We start from the raw sequence: 23,237 nt of genomic DNA, 5'->3' as shown, positions 1-23,237 counted from the left end.
AATATGTTTTTAAAACTTTGAAACTCAGCTGTTGTCCTTGCACAATAACTATTGTCCTAATTTTTTTTACTTACATTTACATTACATAGTACAGCTTTAAGTGTAGTGTGAGTATTCGACAAAGTCCCATTGATTGCAGTAGGATTTGAAATAATATCCCAGCAGATATGATACCATGTGATTAGAAGTATCTTGTCAATGCAGTCATCTTACCATTCAGTATCTTTTAGCAGCCGTTGGAATGTATCAATGAATAGTATTGTATACTTTGCATAGCTGTTTCATTTACAGTTGCAGTTGGTCCTAATCAGTCCCAAAGCCCCTGAGATCAGTTCATTGTTAATTGAAAGCCTGTATCTCTCTTAGGTTACTGTTGGTAAAAAAGAAATGCAGAAAGTTAAATTACTATTAAGGGGAGAACTTTGTGGGGAAAGGGGGATCTTGCCGGTGCCTAGATATGCAACCCCTTTTGCTACTTGAGGCAAATTCTTACATCCATTCTTAAGGCCTGATAGAAATGCAAATTCTTATAACTCATCAGGTTTGTGACCTTAGATATAAGTCCACATCTCAGTATAAACTATCAAATAAAGAGCAAATAAGTATTTGATCTTTTCCTCATCTGTCATGTGATGACATGGAATTGGAACACAATCCAGCTTCTTCACGGAGCAGTTTTTTTCATATCTATTATCACACCTAGTACTCATAACCATTCGGATTACCATTAGCAGAAATGGAACAAATATGGGGTGAAAAGTAAACCCATATCACTTGGAATTCTACATGTTCTGTCTAGCCTGTGCAGTGGCAGCAACTCAACCAACCTTTCCAAGAAAACACTTGATAAGGGAGTGAGAGGAAGCGGAAGACATAGCGTTTTAATGTCATTTTTGGTATACTGTTGTGTGTATGTGTATGTGTACACAATCTGAAATAAAGATGCAACAAAAAAGTGCAGTAGTTTGGAATCCCAGTTGTAAGTTACACTGAGATCCACAGCACAAATCCCAGATATTAATTTAAATTGAAATCCAGGAAGAAGCTATTGTATATCAGTACTGTAGCCCCAAACTCCTGACTAACTGAACCCAGGATTCAACTACGTTTTTTGGTGACCCCCAAGATTTTTGTAATATTGGAGTTCTGTGTTCAGTTTTGCTGATTTTAAGATGTTGTCAAAGGACTGCAGTATCGGTTAGATAAATTAGACAAAAAAAGTCCTCAAATGGTTTTCATTCTTTACACAGCACTGTTTGTTTTACTTTAACAGAAGTACAGCTGGTCCATTTTCAGGAGCCAGAAGTGTTTAACTATTCAACTTTATTACTAAGTGATGACAAAGACCTTTTATATGTAGGAGCTAGAGAAGTGATCTTTGCATTAAATTCAGTGAATATTGCTGAAAAACATCATGAGGTAGGTATGCATTTTTAATTTTCTATCCACCTTTTTAAAAAAAAAAAACTGCATCCCAGAATTTTTTGGGCAGACTCGTTTTTCTACAGGTAATATAATATTTCATATAGCTATAGTGTGTAAACTATAGTGAAGATATTTGAAGAAATAATCCGGAAGGAAAAATGACAGGTAATTTTGTAGTGTCATCGAACATGAAAGGTGAGACCGAAATAGTGAATTTTAAAAATTCTATTAGAAATGTAGTGAAGCATTTTATCACTGGAACTTCTTTAATTACTCTGGATTTTTTTTATTTATTTTTTTTACTGAAGAAACATATAATTTTTTATTCTTTACAGGATTCATTTTCAGTTTGGCAAATAAGTAATTTCACTTTGTGATTCCCATGAACATTAGTGGGAGCTGGACAGTTTGCTCCATGCACGATACTCTGAAAATTCACCCTGGAAGCACTGGTTACTGTACTTTTTCTAATTCTAAATGCCCATGTATTTTTTTCATGTTACCTAGCAGTAAGAAATGTTATTCAGATTCTTGTATAAATGCCATTCTGGAAACATTGTTTTAGAAAACTTTTGTTTTGCCTCCTAAATTCTGAAATCTTGAGGTCTAATTTTTAATATTTAAAATAAACAACAACAAGCCATCTTGAGCATCCATGAATGAGGTGTACGCTCCTTCCAACAGCCTCCCTACAATAATACCTTGGCTACTGCCAAGTAAAATAAATGTGAAGGTGGAGTTAAGCTATGGCTAGGTCTGTAAGGTACTGAGCTCCTTGCACGATTGGATTCCTAATGTGGAGCAGAATCGGGGAAATAAATGTTTCACTGCCCCTAAGTGTGTTTAAAACTTTGTGAAGGTTTAGCTTAGGTTGGCCATCTTGATTTTAAATAGACAGAGAGGGTGAGGTCCTCATCCCTGCCCCTGGTCCCTGTATGATGCATAAAAGGGCTGGAGTGGCTCAAAGGGGTCCAAAAAGCCTCATATCTAGTGCAGGCACTGTGGGAGACAGTTGTAAGGCTGTCTTCCGCGGACCATTTTTCAAGTCCTGGTGGAGGGAGGGGGCATGCTGGAGGTGGAAAACACTCATCGGGAGCAGGACTACAGCAAACAGCGCTGCAAAGATTCCAGCATTGCAGACCATAGTGCAGGCTGCCGTAATGTTAACCGACCCCCAGCATTGTCTGAATTAACCTGAAATGGGGCCTCTCCACTGCCTATAATAACTCAGGATTGGGATGTGCAAAGGTGGCTTAAAGCCAACTAAGTCTTCTCCTCCTGAGCTGAACATTTTGCGATGTGTCTCTAAGGTTACATCGGTGCTGCACACCACTTGCAGCAGTGTGTAGGGTATGTTTAGCTGCAGGCTGCAGTGAAAGCACACTACGTCCACACTGCAGTGTGTGTAGCACGTGCGTCAACGAAAGGCTGTGGCACGGGGAAGGCAGTGGGGAAAGGTTCAGCAGCAGGGAGCTGCCGCAACCGTTCCCCACTGACTCCTCTCTGCTGGAGACTTTCGCTGCTGCAGGGAGCTGCCAGAGCCTTTCCCCACTGCTGGAGCCTTTCCGTACTGCAAGAGAGGCAGTGGGACACTCCACTGCTAAAACTATACATGGTACAGGGTAGTCACTGCTTGAGTGAGTAGAGAGCCAGGTAGGTTATATACCTGAGTACATGCCTATGAGGGGTAGGGCTGTCTTTTTATTCACCTAAGCAGTAGCCTCACCATCTACATTGCTGTTTATACCCGTGCTAGAGTTGTGTGTAGGATATGTACTTTACAATCTGCCGAAAGGAATGTGCAGTGTAGACGTACCTTAAGAGTCACAGCACAGATTCTCACCCAGAATGGCCTTGAGAAAATTCCCCTCTCATTTTAAGTTTAATTCACCAAGTTGTTTAAGGAAATACTCGTGGCCAGTGATGATATTGATCTCCAGCTGCATGTAAAACTGATCCCTCTTTGACAGTTGATCATTTTAATTTAAACTATCTGAAAGATATTAAGAAGCAAAACTACTGCGGAACTGCATTGATATTCAGTGAAAAACACAAGGAGATAGATAGATACTGGACACAGTCCAGTATCCATGACGACACATACAAGCCATTGAAGCCCTTTTTTCTGCATAATGCATTTCGGTCTGGGAATTAGTCTTGTGTTGGTGTTTTTCCAAAAATAATTGTATTATTTCCTTAGCTTTAGCCTTTTTAATATTGAAATCTCTAAAACCACCATAATCTTATTTCCCTAACAAACACAACACAGGGAACGTCCTTAATAATTTGAGAAGAAATGTTATGGTATATCTTTTTATAGAACCCTGAGAGGTGCTGGCCATGCCTGAAGCCTCCATTATTGTACATGCATTCAGAAATGCCATTTCCTCAGAGGATAAAGACCAACACTTAGATATCTATGACAGCTACTTGCAAAGTGACATATTTGCAGCAGACAGTCTTTTAAACATCATCTGCTCTCTATATTATGCATAGTGCCTGATAATAGCTTTCAGATGAGTGTGAAGTACACTGAACTTGTCTTTATTTTGCTTGTTTTTCTCCAGTTATATTGGAAGGTCACTGAAGACAAAAAAACTAAATGTGCGGACAAGGGCAAATCCAAACAGGTGAATTTTTTTTTTTTGTCATTTAGCTTTCAGCAAGGCATTGTGAATTTAGTTTTCCAGAGCATTTTCAGCAGTATGTTGAATGTAACTATTTAGACGTGATAATTTTAAAAAGAATTCAAACAAATGCTTAATTGCAGTGGGTTTTATAAACTGCATCAGTTAATTTTGTACTTTAACTGCTTAGTTTGGTATCGTCTTTTCCAACCTTTTCAGGCTGGCAATTCCTTACTCAAAGTAAAAATATTTCATGACCCTTTTAAATTTGTTACTTTTACTTTTATAGTAACTGTATCAATGATAACACTGATAAGTCGGTGTGTGTTTAGAGGTGTAATAGAGAACACTTGCTTTTGAATAGAAAGGGTGTGCAGGGTGCTATAGAGTGCAACAGTGTATTGCGAGAGAGTCCCCTATGCACAGATGGAAGGCGTGCAGCTATTACTGCTACATCATCTACTACAGATTTTGAAGGTTTGGCTGCCCCCAAGTTATTTTAGAAATTTTATTTTATTTGCTTTAGAACTGTAATAAAACTCTCAATGCCTTATGATCTCCCTGATTGCCTTTTGTAACTACTCTGAGAGTCACGACCAAGCAATGAGAGAAACACTGCTCTAGTTCACCTATGTTACTTTGGTTTCTTAATTAAAGAGTATTTTATACTTGCTGTGTGTAAATTACCTAATGGTATTTCATGTGATTTCTGTTGTCTCTCACTTTATTCGGTTCACTGAATTTCTGTTGCTATCTCTGGGGCTTTCTGTGTGTATTCCTTGTTATGATGTGCATACTTAAGTATTCTAGCCTCAGTATGTTTTGAACAATAGCGGTATCTTTCAGTGTTCCAACAGGAACTTGCCAAATGGGGCTCACAAGATAGGGACTATTGATTCAGTACCTTTTCCAATTGATAAACATAGATGGGTGTTCAGCGTTAACAAGCATTCTCATTGGTTGTGAGGATTTTGAATCGTCACTCTTCCCTTGACTTTTGAAGCTTTGTCCGAACTCCCAGTTTCATTCCAAAGCTAAAGGAATTAATTACTGTAATTGGATGTTTTTGTTTTTTGAATAAAGAGAGGGCTGTCAGCACCAGCATCCCAGAAAGCTGCAGGAAGCTATAAAAGCCACTAAGTTTATAGTGTGCCATCTAACGTTGTGGGAAATCCCTGTGGATATGGAAACTCCACACGCTAGGAGCTGTTAACTGTCATGATGATTTCTGACCACATCATTGTTGCAATATGTACATAAAATCCAGCAAATGGTAATCTGAAGCTAAGTGATGCATACTTGTATGGCAAGTTAAAGACTTCACTTCAAGATTATAACAGGGCATTTTAGCTGAACTAGACATGAGACAAAATTTTAACATCCAAGTGAAACCCTATTTTAGCTATTGTATATGAACATATTGAGTCTGAAGCAAAATTGGTCTCTTGGGTGATGTTGCAGTTTGGGCAATGGTGAAAATACATTTATATGCAACTTACTGATGTATACAAATAATCAGTGTTCATGTGCAAATCAAGTATTGCACACACATCACCAACAAGGCAAATGTAAGGTGCATGCAAATATATGCACTCAATTGCACATACTTAATTTTGGAAATCTTTTCTGTAGTGTGCTTAAAAAGAATGTGTCTACTATTGAAAATAACTCTTCATAACGAACCAAGGTTTACTAAGCTAGCAGAAGGTTTGCAAACACCTCCATAAGGCACGTCATACATTAACATGTAAATATAGTACTGTATATTATCACACTTGCACTAAATAAGGCATAGAGACTTAAAGCATATACACCTTTCCATAATACTTGCTTTAACAGGTTGGGGGAGTGGGAACAACCTCAACAGTACGAGTTGTGCTTGTGTAGGTGCTCAATTCTTTTGTGCAATGTGTCTGTCAAGTGGTGGGTTGTCCCCACTTGAAGTTTTCACAACCCTGTAAGAGAATAAATTCATTCTCAAACTGAAATTTCCCATGGGCACCTATCTCTGTGTCCTCATAAAATGCTGTTTCACCACTGACCAAAGGGCTGAGGGGAAGCAAAAACATGAATACGAAGGTAAGATTAAGATGATATTGGTTAATAGGGAGGCGCACACTGCAGAATTGGTGGTGGCTATGATCTTGTCCTCTATGGAGGTTGTATGCCTTCTAATTTTCATTAGAAAATTGTGTATTCATTCTCAAGGTCTTCCTGAACTCATTGCAGCACCTCGATAGCAGCAGTATCCAAAATGTCTTTTGCCATCTTTGGCTAGTCACTCTCTTGGACTTGATTTCTCTTTGTGGCTAAGGGAGGGAATGAAAGTTGGATTCATGTATTCCTTAACTGAACTATGTGCATGGTGCCCAGATGTACTTCATTGACGGGCATATTAGAAACATTTGCACACCTATAATACAGCACTGGATGCTGTAGGTACAGAGCTCTTAGGGAGTCAGGTAGAGAGGATTCTGGTCTCAGTAATGATCATATCATCTAGTCCCATATTTTTTTAAACATATGAAATGCTTCTTGTGATAGAACATGATGAGTAGCAAGGGAAGAATTGACAACACACCGTTAGTCATTTGTGTTCCTATTTATAATGTTGAAGTTGTGGCTGATCAGAATGGATTTATATTTTCCTTCTAAACTACAGACGGAGTGCCTTAACTATGTGCGTGTCTTGCAACCATTGAATGATACTTTCCTCTATGTGTGTGGCACAAATGCGTTTCAGCCAATCTGTGATCATCTGGTAAGTGTGACTATGCATTCTCTCTGAATAATGGTAAAACCAGCTAAAACTGCTCATTTAAATAATGAGATGAACTGGAAAAAAGTACATTTGATGAGTTCATCTCTGTTTCCTAAGGCAATTGCCAGTCATAGTTTTCTAGCAGATGTGATACTAACTCATGATAACCACAGAGTCTAGAGATTAACTTCACTCTTCCTATGCAAAGCCTTCAACAAAATATTGATTCAGCTTGGTTATTAACAGAAACATGTTTACTTTAAGGCTTTGCTTTTATTATGTTCTATCAATGTAATTTGCATTAGCAGAAATACATAATTTTAAATTGTACTGACACGCTATGTGAATGACACCCATTTCTGTGTCTCCCTGAACTCTGATTCCCATCTCTGCCTATCTTGTCTCTGTCAGCTCCTACGTATACCAGAGCTTCATATCACTGAATGCTTCAGAGTGAAATCCTTCTTCTATATTAAAATAAAAAATCCTCTATGTGCCCTGTCTCTAACTCCACTATCGCTCTCCTTAACTTGGATCTTATATTGTTCCCAAGGCTAGAAATCTTGGAATTGTGTTACTGTGACTTTTCTTGTCTACTTTGTCTGTAAGTCTATGTATCAGCACTCCAGAACATTGCCAGAATTAGTACATCCCTGGGCTCTGCCTCTTTTGAAGTCCTTGTTTATGCAGTCCCCCATTCTGTTGTTGTTCCCATTTTAATGGTCTTCCTAAACCCCTACTCTCTCAATTTCTTGAAGTCCTTATAGGTGCAGTCAGACTACTCCCACACTTCCAAAGTAGGATCATATCACATCCATTGTCTGACTACTTCACTGTCTTCCTGTCACTCTCTGGTTTTCAAAACTGCACCATCATTTTCCAAACTAATTCTCTGATATTCTAATCACCTCATGTGACCCACTCACTTCTGCTTTTCCATTCTTCACTTAGTATCGGTCTTCTCTGCCTGCACCTTTTCAGTTGGGGTCATTTTCAGTTGGGCCTCCTCATCTGTCCGGAACTCTTTTTTCTCCCCTCCCGCTACCCTTTCCTTCTCCTCCGCTTTGTCCTCCCAAGCCATTGGGTCATTTCCTCTCTCTATCACTTAAGTGTTTGTTAATTCAGTATATGATCTCTTAAAGAGTCTTTTGATGCTTAATGTTAATGATACAGAAAACTTTATTTTTATCCAGTTATCTTTGACTGCATACATATTTTTTTGAATTAGAAAGTAAAGAATATAACTCTTGGTTTAACTTAAAAATTAATTCTGTATAGAATTTAATGTCATTTGAACGCCGAGGTAAAACTGAAGATGGTAAAGGTAGATGTCCATTTGACCCTGCCCAAAGCTACACATCAGTTATGGTTGGTAAGTTCAAACTTTAATCATCACATCATCAGTACAAAATAATTGATCCTCTCTCCTCCATCATGCTCTAATCTTTTCACTAGGACATAATACCAGGGTCTGCTATGTTGTTTTTTAAAATCTCTAACATGTATTTAGACATGCATCAAAAATTTATATTCTATAATTTGTTTTAAAATGATATTTTTAACATAAAACTTGCAGCAATTAATATTTTTTTCATTTTTGTTTTTTAGAAATAATGTTAAGGATTTTCAGTTCAAGCAAATATCTATTGATATAGTTATTAATTCACCAGATTGTTTCCATTCATTTCCAAAGCACCCAACACTATAGTATCTGATGAAACTGTCATTGAAAGAAAATTGCACTGCAGAAGAGTCTGTTTGTGTATAAATATAAATCATTTTAAAAGTGCATGTCAGTAAATTAACAGGTGAAATATTAAGTGGGCTGAATACTTTCTTCCTCTCCAAACAGAATAGGGTAATGGGAAATCAGTGATCGTGAGCATATTATGAGAAGGTAAAACAACAATAAGGCTATGTCTACACTACAGCCTATGTCGGCATAACTTATGTCACTCAGGGGTGTGAATAAACCACCCCCTGAGCGATATAAGTTACATCATAAGCACTGATGTGCACAGTATTATGTCAGCGGGTGAGCTTCTCCCACTGACATAGCTTCTTCTGTTCACATAGGTGATTTTATTATGCCGACAGGAGAGCTCTCTCCTGTCAGATTGGGCATCTTCATCAGACACGCTGCAGTGGCACTGTACATGTAGACGTCCCTAAGTCTTCATTTGGGGAAACCAGTTAAGTCTGTGGTTGTACGTTGATATTGCAAGACCATAAAAGATAAGTTTAAATTAATAAGAAACAGGAAACAGAAGGAACACACTCACTGGGTTATGACCCTTACATTCTTATGTTTGATTCACTTTGGGAAGGCGGGGGGAATATGCTACACCTTTTCTGAATAATTTCTAAGAAATTATTAGATTCCAAAAAATCAGTGGCATATTTTAGGTTTTTATATTTTTATGTGTACAATATAAATCAGCTGTAAGCAAATGTGTTCACAATTACTATAGGAGCAATCCTGGCAACTTTCTGCCATCAGAGTTATATTAGAACAGTAACAAATTAGATATAAAAACATCAGCCTTAAAGAAGATCAGAGGCTAAACATAAGCAGTAAAAATATCTAGTGTAATATAGAGGAGATTCTTGATATCTTCCCTCGAGAGGTTTAAAATACTATATGTTCTCTTCAAAACTTGTCTTGAAATATTTTTATACCTTTTTGTTACTTCGTAAGTGATATGTCTTGAAGTATTAATTTTGTTTTATTTACTATGTTAAAGATGGAGAGCTTTACTCAGGAACTTCCTATAACTTCTTGGGAAGTGAGCCTATTATTTCTAGAAACTCTCATCAGAGCCCATTGAGAACAGAATATGCAATACCTTGGCTTAATGGTAAGTAGATGTAAAAGAAACTAAATCAATTTATTTTACTGAAGGCTTTTTCCTTTGGAAACTTTTGAGTTTTTAAGTCCACTACATTTCCCTATTTACCAATACTAAAACCTCTTACTATTACATAAAAGAAGGCCAAAATGGTTATTTTTTCTCTTTTGAAAGTTCAGATGTCTGGGCATAGCTACCTTGAAGTCCATGGATATATTCTAAGAAAAAAGGCAATTTTGCAATGGCTTTGAGATGCTGTTTCTTGCAATATTAAGTTTTTAGAAGGAAAAAAGGTGTTTTGTTTATTCTGGGAACACACAACTTTTTAAATCATTTGAATGTGAGAGAGAGAGAGACTTAGTTTTGAGACTTGAAGATTCTCAATGACATTGACTCTGAAATCATCTGAAGGGCATTAAAGTTTTGATATGATCTAAAAGCAGTACAGTCTATCCTATCTCCATTCACTTTTTACCTTGCGTAGTCATCACCAACCAAACTATTAGGTGGTAAAGAAGAAAATGATCCTTTCCCTCCTATCAGCATGTTTTCAAGTTCAGTTTAAGGGCTGTATGTGGCCAGTGATAGCTCTTTAATTTAGAAACTTACTGGTGTTTGAGAGCATTCAAAGAGGTTTTTGAGTTTCTATAAAAATAAAGGTGAAGAAAGAAAAAGACTACAGAGTGTAAAGTCAGCCCTGTAAAGATCCTGGTTGTGGCTCAAAAACGTGATTGCTTTTTCATTATAGAGCTTTTTGTAATACCATTATCATTTGTAGTGTTTTAGCTCATTGCACCACAGTATAGTGTTCAAATTTTAGTTGTATTTGTTTTTAAAAGCAATTTGGAAACATTAAATTGCTTTGGAAGTTATATTTGAATTAAAACAGGGAAATTTCTTCACAATCTCCTTTGTAACCAAGGATCTAGTGGCAAGAATGTGATTGAGCTTGGACTTGTACTCCAAACCAACTGTAAGTGTGTTTGGTGGATTTTCAATTGGGCTGTGCAGATAATACTCCAGGAGAAGTTCTGCGCCAAAAGATTAAAAATTCTGCATACAATATTTTAAAATTCTGCATATTTGTCAAAAAGACAATATAATCACTCAAGTTTAAATTATTTTGGTAATTTATTTCAAAATACCTGTCAGCAAGTATCTCTGTAATAATAAAGACAACAAAGAAGATTCAGGAAATATTTCTGACAAATAGATTTCTTAGTAGGCATACTAATACAGAACTTTGAGGAATAATTCATTTAAACTACAATACAGAAACCTATTTCCTGCACCCCTCAGAAGCAATGCAAAGACTTGGGGGAGTCAGGGTAACGGAGGAGCCGAGGGAGAGGGAAGTAATTGCTGGGAAGGCACCTGGAAGGTTGTCGGGTGGGAGAAGTATGGAACAGTTTTGTGGGTTTTTTGGTGGGGGTGAAGGATTGTTAGGGAATTGGGGAGTCTCCCCTGTGCAGACCCTGGCTGAGCCCTAGCCTTTCCCATTCAGTCAGGCATATCTGCCCCTGTCCCTATCCACCCTGTCTCCCTGCACCGCCACTCAGCCACCTTCCATCCCCATGTGTTCTTGCACTCGCATTCAGCCCCAGGCTCATTGCTCGCTACTAGCTTCTATGCCCCCTCCCCAGTCTTCCTCCCCCCACTAGACCTTCTGAATCCCAGGCCGTGTGACCCCTCCTCCCCCAGCAGTCCTGTGTGCCCCACCCTGTCCACACTGCCCATATCCCGTGCCTCCTCATCTGGCCCCACAGGCAGGGCACTGTGAGGGAAGCAGCCTCTCTTCCGCTCTCTGTGGCTGGCTGAGCTGGCTGCCCACTCTTTTGGCACCAGAGCAGCCCGTGGTGGGTGAAAGGTGTAGTTGCAGCACCTCTCTGGCAAAATGTATTTTCTGCAGAGAAGAAAAAAAATCTGTGGGGGACATAGATTCTGCTCATGCACAATGGTGCAGAATTCCTCCAGGAGTAAGACCGGGTTCAGCTCATGAAAGGATATTCAGGGAATGGAAGCTGACCAACCCCTGCAGCTTTGCTTTGAGGTTCACATTTACTTAACTCAAACCTCAGAGGAGCATGAACTTCAGTATACCACTTTCCCGTCTGACCTTGCATTACATCCAGGGGCTCTCGGGATTTGTTGGCACAGGAGATGGAGGTTGGCCAGGGAGGGTGACTAGACAGATGATCAGATAAGCGAGCAGCCTTAGGTCATGCTTGTGGAACTTCTGAGTGTGGACATGTGAAATCATCAGATCTCAAACCGATAGCTCCGTTCCAATCAGTTTGAGTTTCAATGCAAATATTTCACACAGCTGTGCTCTCCAGCAGCCCTATCCTAGTAGGAATTATATTGATGGGCTCAAGGAGGAGCTGCTTCAAGGCCTCCTAAACAGAGTGCAGTTACTCACAACATGGGGTTTGGGAGAAAGAATGGCCCTAGAGAATTCCAGAGGGAAATGACTAAATAATGAAAAACTAGCAATTAATGTAGAATGCTTCTCTTTATTTGTATCTGTAGAGCCCAGCTTTGTTTTTGCTGATGTGATAAGAGCAGATCAAAACAGCACAGATGGAGAAGATGACAAAGTGTACTTCTTTTTCACTGAGGTGTCTGTGGAATATGAATTTGTTGGGAAGCTGATGATTCCAAGAATAAGTAGAGTGTGCAAGGTGGGACACAATCTAATAACTTGCTTTAACCCATATCCAGACAACATCTGCAAGATATGAAAGATATTTTATATTGGGTTTTACGCACATCATTTAAAAAGTGATCAGATTTATTCTTAGCCAATCAGATAATCATAAATCAGTCTTCTGTATCCAAGCATAGTTTCTCCGACAGCTTAGTTAGTGCTTGTGAGAACAAATAGGTTTTTTTTTAGCTCTTTGCAGTTGAAGTGAGTAAGATTTCAGCATGAGTCCCGGTTGGAAAAGTAATGATGTTACCCTTTCCTTCCCTTTTATGCAACACAGAAGCAATTATTTGATATTTTTTGCATTAAAGGCTACACTTACTTCAGTAGGAGCAGAATTGAACCCAGAGGGTGGGCTGGGTTTTATGAGTTATTTTTACATGGTTCCAGACGAGCCAAAGAAGGCTTTTTCACATAGAGAGATTAGTTCCTTCACTGTGGTGTGACAGGTGGCACTTCTGTGGATAGGTGTCATAGCCTGGAAGAAAACAATCACCAGCCACCTGATTCTGTCACATTTAATATGTTTAAACCTGGATGTAGCAGGCAGAGGTGAGTCTCTGCTCGTTAGAGCTGGTGTGAAAATTTTCAGATGGAACAGAAAATTCTGATCATATAAATACAAATGTTTTGTTGGAATGTGTCAATTTAATCAAAATTGCAATGAGAAATTATCTAAACATTTTGTTTCTATAAGGTCAAAACATTTAATTTTTACTATATTGTTTTAACTTTTGTTACATTAATTTAAACACTAATAACAAATGTTTCCCTTGAGGCTTCTATATTCCAGCCCCTTGAGGCAAATTTACATTAGTCTTGTTAGTATGATCCTCTGCCTGCTGACAGTTTGCCAATGCTTTAAAGTGATAGTACCATAGAATTTGGAGTAACTTTTTAACTGTTATCTATTTGGAACCACTTGCAGGTTGCACAATTATACACATACACTATCTTCAAAAGAGGGGGAAAAATACTTGATTGCTTTTTGGAATTAGCAATTTTACACAATATTCTGCATAGCCGCATTAAATAAAGGGCAGGAAATTCTGGCAAGGATTTTGCTCTGAGACACTTGCTTTTAAAGATTAGTAGCACAGCTGTGGTTTGAGACACAGAATATTGTGAAACTTCTTATATTCACTGCACAACTAAGTTCATTGTATTTCTCGCCATACAGTCTAGGTAGCTTGAATGATCTCTTATTTTTTAAGGCCTTGATCCTGCAAATTCTTACTCATGGTACTTATCCAGGTTACAGGATTGGGCCCTAATGTTCATTGACTCCAGTGGAACTATTCACATGAGTAAAATTAAGCTCATGCTATGTGTTTGCCAGACTGGAACTTAAGTTACTAACATTTTGAGATGATCACAGAATAGACATAATACCTTTTTTTTTTTTTTTTTTTTTTTTTTTTTTGTAATTGTAGTTATATTGCAGCTTTATTTACTTTACATTGTTGTCCCATGTACAATTTTTTTAAAAGTATGTGTTTAGCTCAGTTTACTGCCTATTATAGTAATACAGTCCTTTTGTGCCTGTCATAAGTCTCATCTTCCCGCCACAAACTCTATACTTATTAGTATATATCTAAGTAACGCCACTGACTTCAGTGAAGTTATCCTATACCGCTATCTTTGTGTGCTGAAAGAAACCTTTCTACATTATTTCTACTGAATCCAAAAAGCTCTTCAGCATTGTTTAGTTTTTGTTGTTGTTCCATCTTTTGTTTTTCTCCACATTACACTTTAAAAATTTATTCATGATTTGTAGTTTACATTTTAGATAGTACAGACCGGAACCAGTAAGTATTGCTGTGTGTTGACCATTTATTTAAGAAAGAAAATATACCTTACATTTTCCTTCTCTCTCCCTCAACCCTTCTGTAAGAGGGACCAAGGAGGATTAAGGACTTTGCAGAAAAAATGGACCTCTTTTCTCAAGGCCAGATTGATCTGTACTACACCTGATAAAAATTTAATTTTCAACATTATCAATGATGTTTTTATTCTGAAGTCTCCAAGTTTGAAGGAACCAGTGATTTATGGAGTTTTTACCCCACAACTGTGAGTATCATTTAAACTGTTTCCAGAAATGTCATTTAATCTCAACTGGTTACCACAACACAGTAAAATGGTAACATTTTTCCACTATTTAATTTTAGGAATAATGTGGGGCTGTCAGCAGTGTGTGCTTACAACATGTCTACTGTGGAAGAGGTTTTCTCCAAAGGAAAGTATATGCAGAGTGCCACAGTAGAACAGTCTCATACAAAGTGGGTTCGATACAATGGAGAGATTCCTAAACCTCGACCTGGAGCTGTAAGTTTGGATAAACTCAGAAATGCAGCTGTTCCTTTTCTCTTGTACCTTTTTAAAAAAAAAAAAATCCATAAAAATTGAGGAAAAATATTAAAGAAGGACATTAGTTAATATATGTGGCCTAATACGGATAGCATTTCCTTGGAAAACTTTTTTTCTTTTACTTATATTGCTTACTGATTGATCTTGAAGTTTTATATCTAGTAATCAATTTATAGCTCACAGAGTTAGTTTATATCACAATTTTTATTTTTTGTAATGAATTGTCTTGTAATTAAATAGCTGTTAGAGCACATTATGGTAGTGTAAAAGGTATTACAGATCAATACCCCATAATCCTGTAATCCTTCCTTACAAGTCATCTCACTGACTTCAGTGGGACTACTCACTAGGAAGCACTACTCACAGTAATTAGTAATTACAGTAATTAGTGTTTGGGTCCTTACCGTTCTCTTCTGTCCATATGATTTCTGCTTTCATATTAGTTGATATTAGGGACATGGTAAACTGACTGTAGCTTAGAAATGTGAGACCCAGGGGAGATGTTTAAATAAATATTTTGGTTGGGTCCAAAGCCTAATATATTTGTTCAGCTATTCTTCTACAAATTGAGATTGGTATTTATGCAAGCCAGGATTCTGTAAAATTTGACTATTCACCTGAAAAAAATGCTGAGGTATGTTCAGTTATGTTTGAGTTTTATTACTTAGAGATGCATTTCTACAGTTTTTACCATCAGACTTCTTTCAAAGATATATCAAACGTTTTTTGAAAGATGTGCACTAAATATATGACTTGTCTTAGAGAGAGCCCAAATCACACTGTGTCAACTGGGTCTTTTAAAAAACAGCTATCCCTTTGAAACAACAACTGTTGTTAATAATAATAATAATAATATTAGTAAAGTCGTGCCTGGGAACTCAAAGTTGGGATCTGGACCCCATTGTACTCGATTCGGCACAGTGAAATAATAAAGAACAGAGCGTATGTTTCTACAGTGTTTTATAACGTTAAAAATAAATTTGGAGAGCAGCAGGAGTAGCTGCTGTCAAGTGTACAATATGGTAAAAGAAAATGATACAATTTTTCTTTTGACAGTGTATAAATAAGGAGGCCAGAGCAGTGAACTACATGAGTTCTCTAAATTTACCGGACAAGACTCTCCAGTTTGTTAAAGACCACCCTCTAATGGATGACTCGGTGACCCCAATAGGGGACAGACCCAGATTAATAAAACAAGATGTGAAGTATACGCAGATCGTGGTAGACAGAATCACAGCACTCAGTGGCAGCGTGTATGATGTTATGTTTATTAGTACAGGTGAGTTTGCAAGACGCTCTTTTAATTATCTGTTAGTACAGTAGGGCGAAACATATTATTAGCAAACAGAACTAGTGTCTGCTCTTTAAAAAGTAAGGGCCGTGATGAGTAAATGTCCAGTCTTGGTCTGTTTTTAAAAAAAACAAAAACAAAAAAAATGCCCACAAACAATTTAAATGTAGCTGCATTAGGGGTCCTTTAAATTAACCCTCTTCTTTGCTGAAGCTTCATTCCCTGCTGAAACAGTTCTGTGTCAGCAGCAGGAGGGGAAAGGCCAACAACAGTGTCCTTTGGCAGTGTCCTTTGTCTTAAGGTAATAGCCTGATGCTGCTTTTATTAGCAGCAGCAGGCTACAATGCACCTATAGACCCCTGCCTTTTATGACCAGGATTCCCCTACAAGCAGTGAAAAGAGGTTGAATTTGAAAGAGGGTCAGGGAAATAAACAGGCCATAAGTCTTCACATGGCAGATGGAAAAGAGCGGACTAGAAATGGGCTGGTAGATAACTCTGTAGGAAGGAGAGCAGTCTCCGTAGGGAGACAAATAGGTCAGAGGTAGGAGAAGTTCATGTGTGTTCTTCTGCCTTCTGTCCAGTTGTCTCAAATAGCTGCTGTGTGGAACAACAGACAATTTTGTCTTTAGGCACCAAGGGCGGTCCCACCTGCTTCTGTAAGAGACAAGTGTAGGAGAGAGGTGGGGCAAGGCATCTACCTGTGAAAAGGAGACGCTTGGCCAAGGACCAATCAATACCTAAATCTAACATCAAAATAACTAAAGAAAAGACCTAGATGAGCCATTCCCTCACCTTAACCATCATTTTTTTTAAGGGTATGATTTTAAAGAGTGAGACTCACTTCAAAAAAACCCAAAAAACCAGCCAGCCATGCTTTGGCAATCCAGTATACATCACAAAACTGGGCATTCCCAGTTTAAAAAAAGATCATTGATGAATTCATGAAACTGAAAGGGTAGTTGCATAATTTACAGAAATCTGAATGTTTTCCAGAAAGCTACAGAAAGTTCACTTTTTTGTATAGTTTCATGTTTGACTTGTCTGCAAGACTCTTCCTCCTCCTCCTCTACAATTAATTTCCCTGATGAACTCTTTTGTAATGCTGAAAAAGGGTGACTTTAAAATGCCACACAGCATACATACACCTGTACTAATAGGTCTTTACAACTTAGAACCTGTTGTGCCTGATGATGACACCTGGGGCATTTTCATGCTATATTTAATTTAAACCAACAAAAAGCTCTGACTTTTGATGCAAAGGTTTCACAATTACAAAATATTTTTATTTCATACAGTTGTGTTTAAGTACATATTAGTTCCTTTAATCAAGGTGTCCCCACACTTGAAATTCAGGAGAATACAAGATTATATTTTTCTTGGTATTATATGCATATTGACATGATAAAAATGTCTCTCCCTTAATGCTTAACTTCCCCTGTTAGATCTGTGTCTGTGCATTTCAGAGGAGTCCTTCCCTTTTCCTATCTGTCTGACCAAACCAAACTTTCATGAATAGTCTTCAATTAACTTGCATTCTTTAGTACAAAATAAAATAGGCAATTCCTTTTAGTAGAGCAGACCCAGTTAGGAGATGAATATACCACACAATGAGATTACTGGCCTAGTTCACATATGCAATAAAGATTTAGTGTTTTAAGGTTAAAAATCAGTAGGGAATGGAAATTTAAAAATATACAAACATACTACAAAGATTTAAAGCTTGGGTCAGATGGATCATACTTGATAAGAGAGTTGGCTTTCTATGACAAAATAGAATTTTAAGATGAGGAAAGCCTTTTCATTGTTAGCACAACACATCATCACTTAGTTGCCAAATTGGCCAGAACACATTTTGGCCTGGACTAAGTCAGTTCAATCAGTTTTATCAAGTTTCTCCATTTATTTCCCATCCAGATTTTCTGCACTTCCTTCTACAGCTGTGCTACATGGACGTTTTTCCTTTTTCACATTTACAGTAACATGATCCTGGACAAACTCAGTAACCAAGTCTAGCAATTGTGTTTGGCTCCATTGCTCAAATTGCATTTTGTGCTACTTGCTGACAAGTTTTGCAGTATTTTGTGTTTCAGACTGAGAATACACTGAAGTTCCAAGAATTAAGTCAGAAAACATAATTAATGGAAAATTTTAAGGGCTGCACCAGTTAAAAATCAAACAAATTTATAGCTGTAATATTGCTATTTAACTTTAATACATTATCAGTTAAATGCATCCAACAGAATTGTACCATAGATTTTGTAGACTGGATTTGGTGGTTAACTGCTGAAGAGAACATTTTCATAAACATGGTTCTTTTAGTCTAGTCTAATATTTAAATCACAGGAGTATTCTAGAAGAAACATAATCTAAAATTAAGGCATGTGACTTGGAAATGAAAAGGTCTGGGTTCTGGGTCCAGCTCCTCATATTTTAGGCATGGTCAACTGGGTTACTAAGTGTGACCTTGAACAAGTCATTTAGGACTTAATCCTGTAGCTGGTTGAAAATTTTCCATTTAAATGTTCTTCTTTTAATGGAAGATTGAGTTTTTGACTAAACAAAAATTTTTGTGGAAAGTGTCTAGTTGTCTAAAAACTTCTGATTTTTTTCCATCAATAAACGACAATTTTTCAGGTTTTGCTTTTTTGACAAAGTCAAGAATTTCCACAGGTGGGAAAAGAACATTTTCTAATGTGTTCCATTTCATCCTTCTACTGTTAAAATCAATGGAGGCTTTGCCAGTTACTTAAGTTGGAGTATACCCTGGCCCTTAACCACTTTGCACATCGTTTTCCCCCTTGGTAAAATGTAGAACGAAATATAGATGTTACTTGGCTGTCTAATTTGTTAATGTTTATAGTGCACTTCAAGAGTGTCTGACGAAAGACAAAGTATTATCATGCATGAAGTTTTCTAGTGAAAAATGAATGAATTATTGATGCAAGTTATAGCAAACATATGCACTTTACACACAGTTCTTCTTTGAGATCCTTACTAAGGTGTATTGCTTGGCTATTTCAGATAAAGGAGCTCTGCATAAAGCTATTAGCTATGAAAATGGAATGCATATTATTGAAGAAATACAGCTTTTCCCAAATCTTGAGCCAGTGCAGACACTGTTACTTTCATCAAAAAAGGTAAACGATAGAAGCAGGACTGTGTGAGAACACATTGTGACATTTTGTGGAAGATCCAAAAAAATGGGTAATCCCCAGTAATGTGTTTAGAAATGTGAAGAAAAAGGTAAGGGTTTGTTGGAAAACCTGGCTATCACTGAAATAATGCTCAGTATGTAGGATATGGCCTGTAGCCATAACAACTTGTGCAGTGTGGTACTGTCTGACATCACCAGATAAGGAGAGTCAGGCTAGGTTAGTATGTGAATGCGTAGGTTGTGAAGAAAGAGGTACTAGTGTTTCAGTACGTGGCATTCTTCTCTGAGTCTGTACTAGAACCACTTCCCCAGCAGGATGATAGGATACCATTCTCTTAAATTCTACAGAATTTTTCCAGAAGGGGTAAAGGGGTAATAAAGGACTCCTGATTTATATCTAATCTGAAAATGGGTACCTCCAGTAGTGGCAGAGTAGTTTCTTTTTGTGGAATTTTTTAATTCTTTCTGTGGAATTTAAATTTTTAAAAATTCTTTCTGGAGAATTTTTAAACCTATTGAATTCTAAAGCAAGAATGTCATTTGCAAATTTTATAGATTGTTAGGATTCATTTCTATTAGTTTAAATTCTCCTGGATTTTTCCATAGTGGATTTTTCATAAGGATAGGTGTTTTTAATTCCAGTGTCTGGGTCTCATTCCAGCATGGGTCATTACATTCTGCCTACTGAAATTCCCCTGCTGTTCTAACTGGAAAAGATATTCTTCATTGCCCATCCTAAACTCTAGTGTAGTTTTGCTTTGTACTGTTTAACAGTTGCTGGGTGATTTTCTGACAGCAGTGGATGATCATTCTGTTTGTAGTGTGTACACTCGTTAGCAGTGTGACCCTGCAAATCCTTTCTTATGCATGTAATTTGTACCCATGCTAGTATTCCTATAGATGTCAATGGAATTGCGTTTGTAAATATTTTGGGCTCCTTGGAAATGAAAGGTTTTTTATAAATGTAAGATCATTATCCTAACATTTAGCAGTTCATGGTGATCAGTTAGTGCCCTGAAGCTAGTAACTGTGGAGGCTGCTGTATCTCAGAGGCAATTTATACCTTGTTGTGCTGAGTCTGATATGTAAATACATTTTACATGTTGGCAGGATTGCCTCTATTTTTTAGAGCCCTAAACACTGTGTTTCTCCAGCACCTGTCGCTGGAAAGCTTTCCCATTTTTCATGAAGACGAAGAGAAACTTCATAAATTCATAAAGCAGAGAGCCTACTTTTTTGTTTTAGTGGATGGATCTGCAGTGTGATAAAGCATTCCCAGTCCATAGATTCCTAGCAGTTATCCAGTGTCCTACGTATATTTGTGCTACATCACAGAAAAATCTTAAACAAGTAGAATTTTCAAAAGCAAATATGAGGTTTCCACACTCAAAAGAAATGAAATGAAAATTCTTTTCTTCGCTCAAATTATTTGAGATACAAGCTAGTTTATTGACATAGTGCATGTGATTGAAAAACTATCATTTAAAAAATTCCTTTTAATCACTTTTTAAAATTCCTTTCTTTTTCCCTTTATTTTTTGTTGGGATGTTAATTATTTAAATAATGCTGTTAAAATAGTTCTCTGAAAACAGCTAATCAATGTGCAGCAGTTGTCAAAAAAGCTAACGATGTTAATAACTGTTAGGAAAGGGATAGATAATAAAAATAATATATGACAATGCCACTATATAAATCCATGGTATGCCCACACCTTGAATAATGTGTACTGTTCTGGTTACCTCATCTCAAAAAAATATATTAGAATTGGAAAAGGTGCAGAGAAGGACAATGAAAATTATTAGGAGTATGGAACAGCTTCCATTTGAGGAGAGAGTAAAAAAGACTGGGACTGTTCATTTTAGCATAGAAATGACTGAAGGGGGGATATGATAGAGGTCTATAAAATCATGAATGATATGGAGGGGGAGTTATTTATCCTTTCACATAACACAAGAACTAGGGGTCACCTACTGAAATTAATAGGCAGCAGGTTTAAAACTAAAGGAAGTACTTCTTCACACAATGCATAGTCTACTTGTGGAACTTGTTGCAATGGGATGTTGCAAAGGCCAAAACATAAAAAAAAGGTTAAAAGGTTAAAAAAAGGAATTATGTAAGTTCATAGAAGATAGGTCTATCTATGGCTAATAAATAGCCAAGGTGGTCATGGTTCCAACCCCATGTTCCAGGTGTCCCTGAACCTCCAACTTCCAGAAGCTGAGACTGGACAACATGGGCTGGATCACTCAAAATTGCCCTGTTCTGTTCATTCCTCCTGAAGCATCTGGCACTGACTACTGTCAGAGACAGGATACTGGGCTAGATGGCCCATTGGTCTGACCCAGTATGGCCATTCTTATGTTCTAATATAAAATTGTATTAAATTACTTTATTAAAATAAAACTTGTAAATTAATATAAAACAACTTTATCATAATATTCAAAAGTGGGTGGTGCTGTGTTTTATTTTACCAGAAACAATAGAAAATTGACACACATGCCAGTTACCCATCTGCCAGTATTAACCAGCAGATACTGTATTTATTTCTATCACTAAATAAAGGGAAATAAAATAATAACTCAAATAGAATCTCTATGGATAGAAGTTCCATGCTTGAATAATAAAAATATAGCAGTAGGGTTATACTACCGACCACCTGACCATGATGGTGATAGTAACTGTGAAATGCTCAGGGAGATTAGAGAGTCTATGAAAATAAAAAACTTAGTAATAATGGGGGATTTCAATTATCCTACTATTGACTGGATACGTGTCACCCCAGGACGGGATGCAGAGATAAAGTTCCTTGAGAAATGACTGCTTCTTGGAGCAGCTAGTCCTGGAACCCACAAGAGGAGAAGCAATTCTTGATTTAGTCCTAAGTGGAGCTCAGGATCTGGTCCAAGAAGTGAATATAGCTGAACCACTTGGTAGTAGTGACAACTGAGATTCTAAAGGAGCAATTAAGGAAGATATGGCTATAGCGGAGAAACTAAACGAATTCTTTGCATTGGTCTTCATGGCTGAGGATGAGAGGGAGATTCCTAAACCTGAGCCATTCTTTTTAGTGACAAATCTGAGGAATTCTCCCAAATTGAGGTATCATTAAAGGTGGTTTTGGAACAAATTAATAAAGTATTATACAGTATTAAGTCACCAGGACCAGATGGTATTCACTCAAGAGTTATGAAGAAACTCAAATGTGGAATTGCAGAACTTACTAACTGTGGTATGTTAACCTATCATTTAAATCAGTTCTGGAGCAGACTGGAGGTTAGCTAATGTGACGTCAATTTTTAAGAGAGACTCCAGCGGTGATCCTGGCAATTACAGGCTGGTAATCCTAACTTCAGTACCAGGCAAATTGGTTGAATGAAGAACAGAATTATCAGACACATTGATGAACATGATTTGTTGGGGAAGAGTTGAAATGGTTTTTGTAAAAGGAAATCATGCCTCACCAATCTACTAGAATTATTTGAGGTGGTCAACAAGCATGTGGACAAGGGTGATACAGTGAATATAGTATACTTAGATTTTCAGAAAGCCTTTGAAGAGGTCCCTCAACAAAGGCTCTTACACAACGTAAACTGTCATGGGATAAGAGGGAAGGTCCTCTCCTGGATCAGTAACTGGTTAAAAGATTGGAATCAAAGGGTAGGAATAAATGGTCAGTTCTCAGAATGGAGAGATGTAAATAGTGTTGTCCCCAAGGGTCTGTACGGGGACTAGTACTCTTCAACATATTCATAAATAATCTGGATTTGCCACAATGAAGTGGCAAAATTTGCAGATGATACAAAACTACTCAAGATAGCGAAGTCCAAAGCAGACTGAAGAGTTACAAAGGAATCTCCCAAAACTGGATGACTGGGCAACAAATGGGAGATGAGACTCAGCGTTGATAAATACAAAGTAATGCACATAGGAAAACATGATCCCAGCTATCCATATAAAATGATGGTGTCTAAAGAGTCTCAAGAAAGAGAACTTGGAGTCATTGTGGCTAGTTCTCTGAAAACATCCACTCAGTGTGCTCTAGCAGTCAAAAAAG

General features: G+C 37.4%; 1 protein-coding gene across 5 annotated transcripts in view; it reads left to right on the top strand.

Annotated features, from left to right (window-relative positions):
- Window positions 1–23,237, top strand: part of SEMA4D (semaphorin 4D) — a 142,588-nt gene that overhangs the window by 90,596 nt on the left and 28,755 nt on the right. For all 5 annotated transcript variants that reach the window (XM_067569330.1, XM_067569329.1, XM_067569326.1 and 2 more), the window contains 10 exons: window positions 1,274–1,419; window positions 3,993–4,055; window positions 6,715–6,813; window positions 8,092–8,185; window positions 9,558–9,671; window positions 12,192–12,343; window positions 14,264–14,439; window positions 14,538–14,694; window positions 15,793–16,015; window positions 19,051–19,166. In XM_067569330.1, the coding sequence (XP_067425431.1) occupies window positions 1,274–1,419; window positions 3,993–4,055; window positions 6,715–6,813; window positions 8,092–8,185; window positions 9,558–9,671; window positions 12,192–12,343; window positions 14,264–14,439; window positions 14,538–14,694; window positions 15,793–16,015; window positions 19,051–19,166 (1,340 nt within the window). The remainder of the gene's footprint in view (window positions 1–1,273; window positions 1,420–3,992; window positions 4,056–6,714; window positions 6,814–8,091; window positions 8,186–9,557; window positions 9,672–12,191; window positions 12,344–14,263; window positions 14,440–14,537; window positions 14,695–15,792; window positions 16,016–19,050; window positions 19,167–23,237) is intronic.

This window comes from Emydura macquarii, unplaced genomic scaffold (assembly GCF_026122565.2).
Source record: "Emydura macquarii macquarii isolate MOO-44397 ecotype Brisbane River unplaced genomic scaffold, CSIRO-AGI_Emac_v2 contig_2897, whole genome shotgun sequence".
Lineage (NCBI taxonomy): Eukaryota > Metazoa > Chordata > Testudines > Chelidae > Emydura > Emydura macquarii.
Note: the sequence above shows the minus strand (reverse complement) of the source record. Positions and strands in the feature narration are given on the sequence as shown.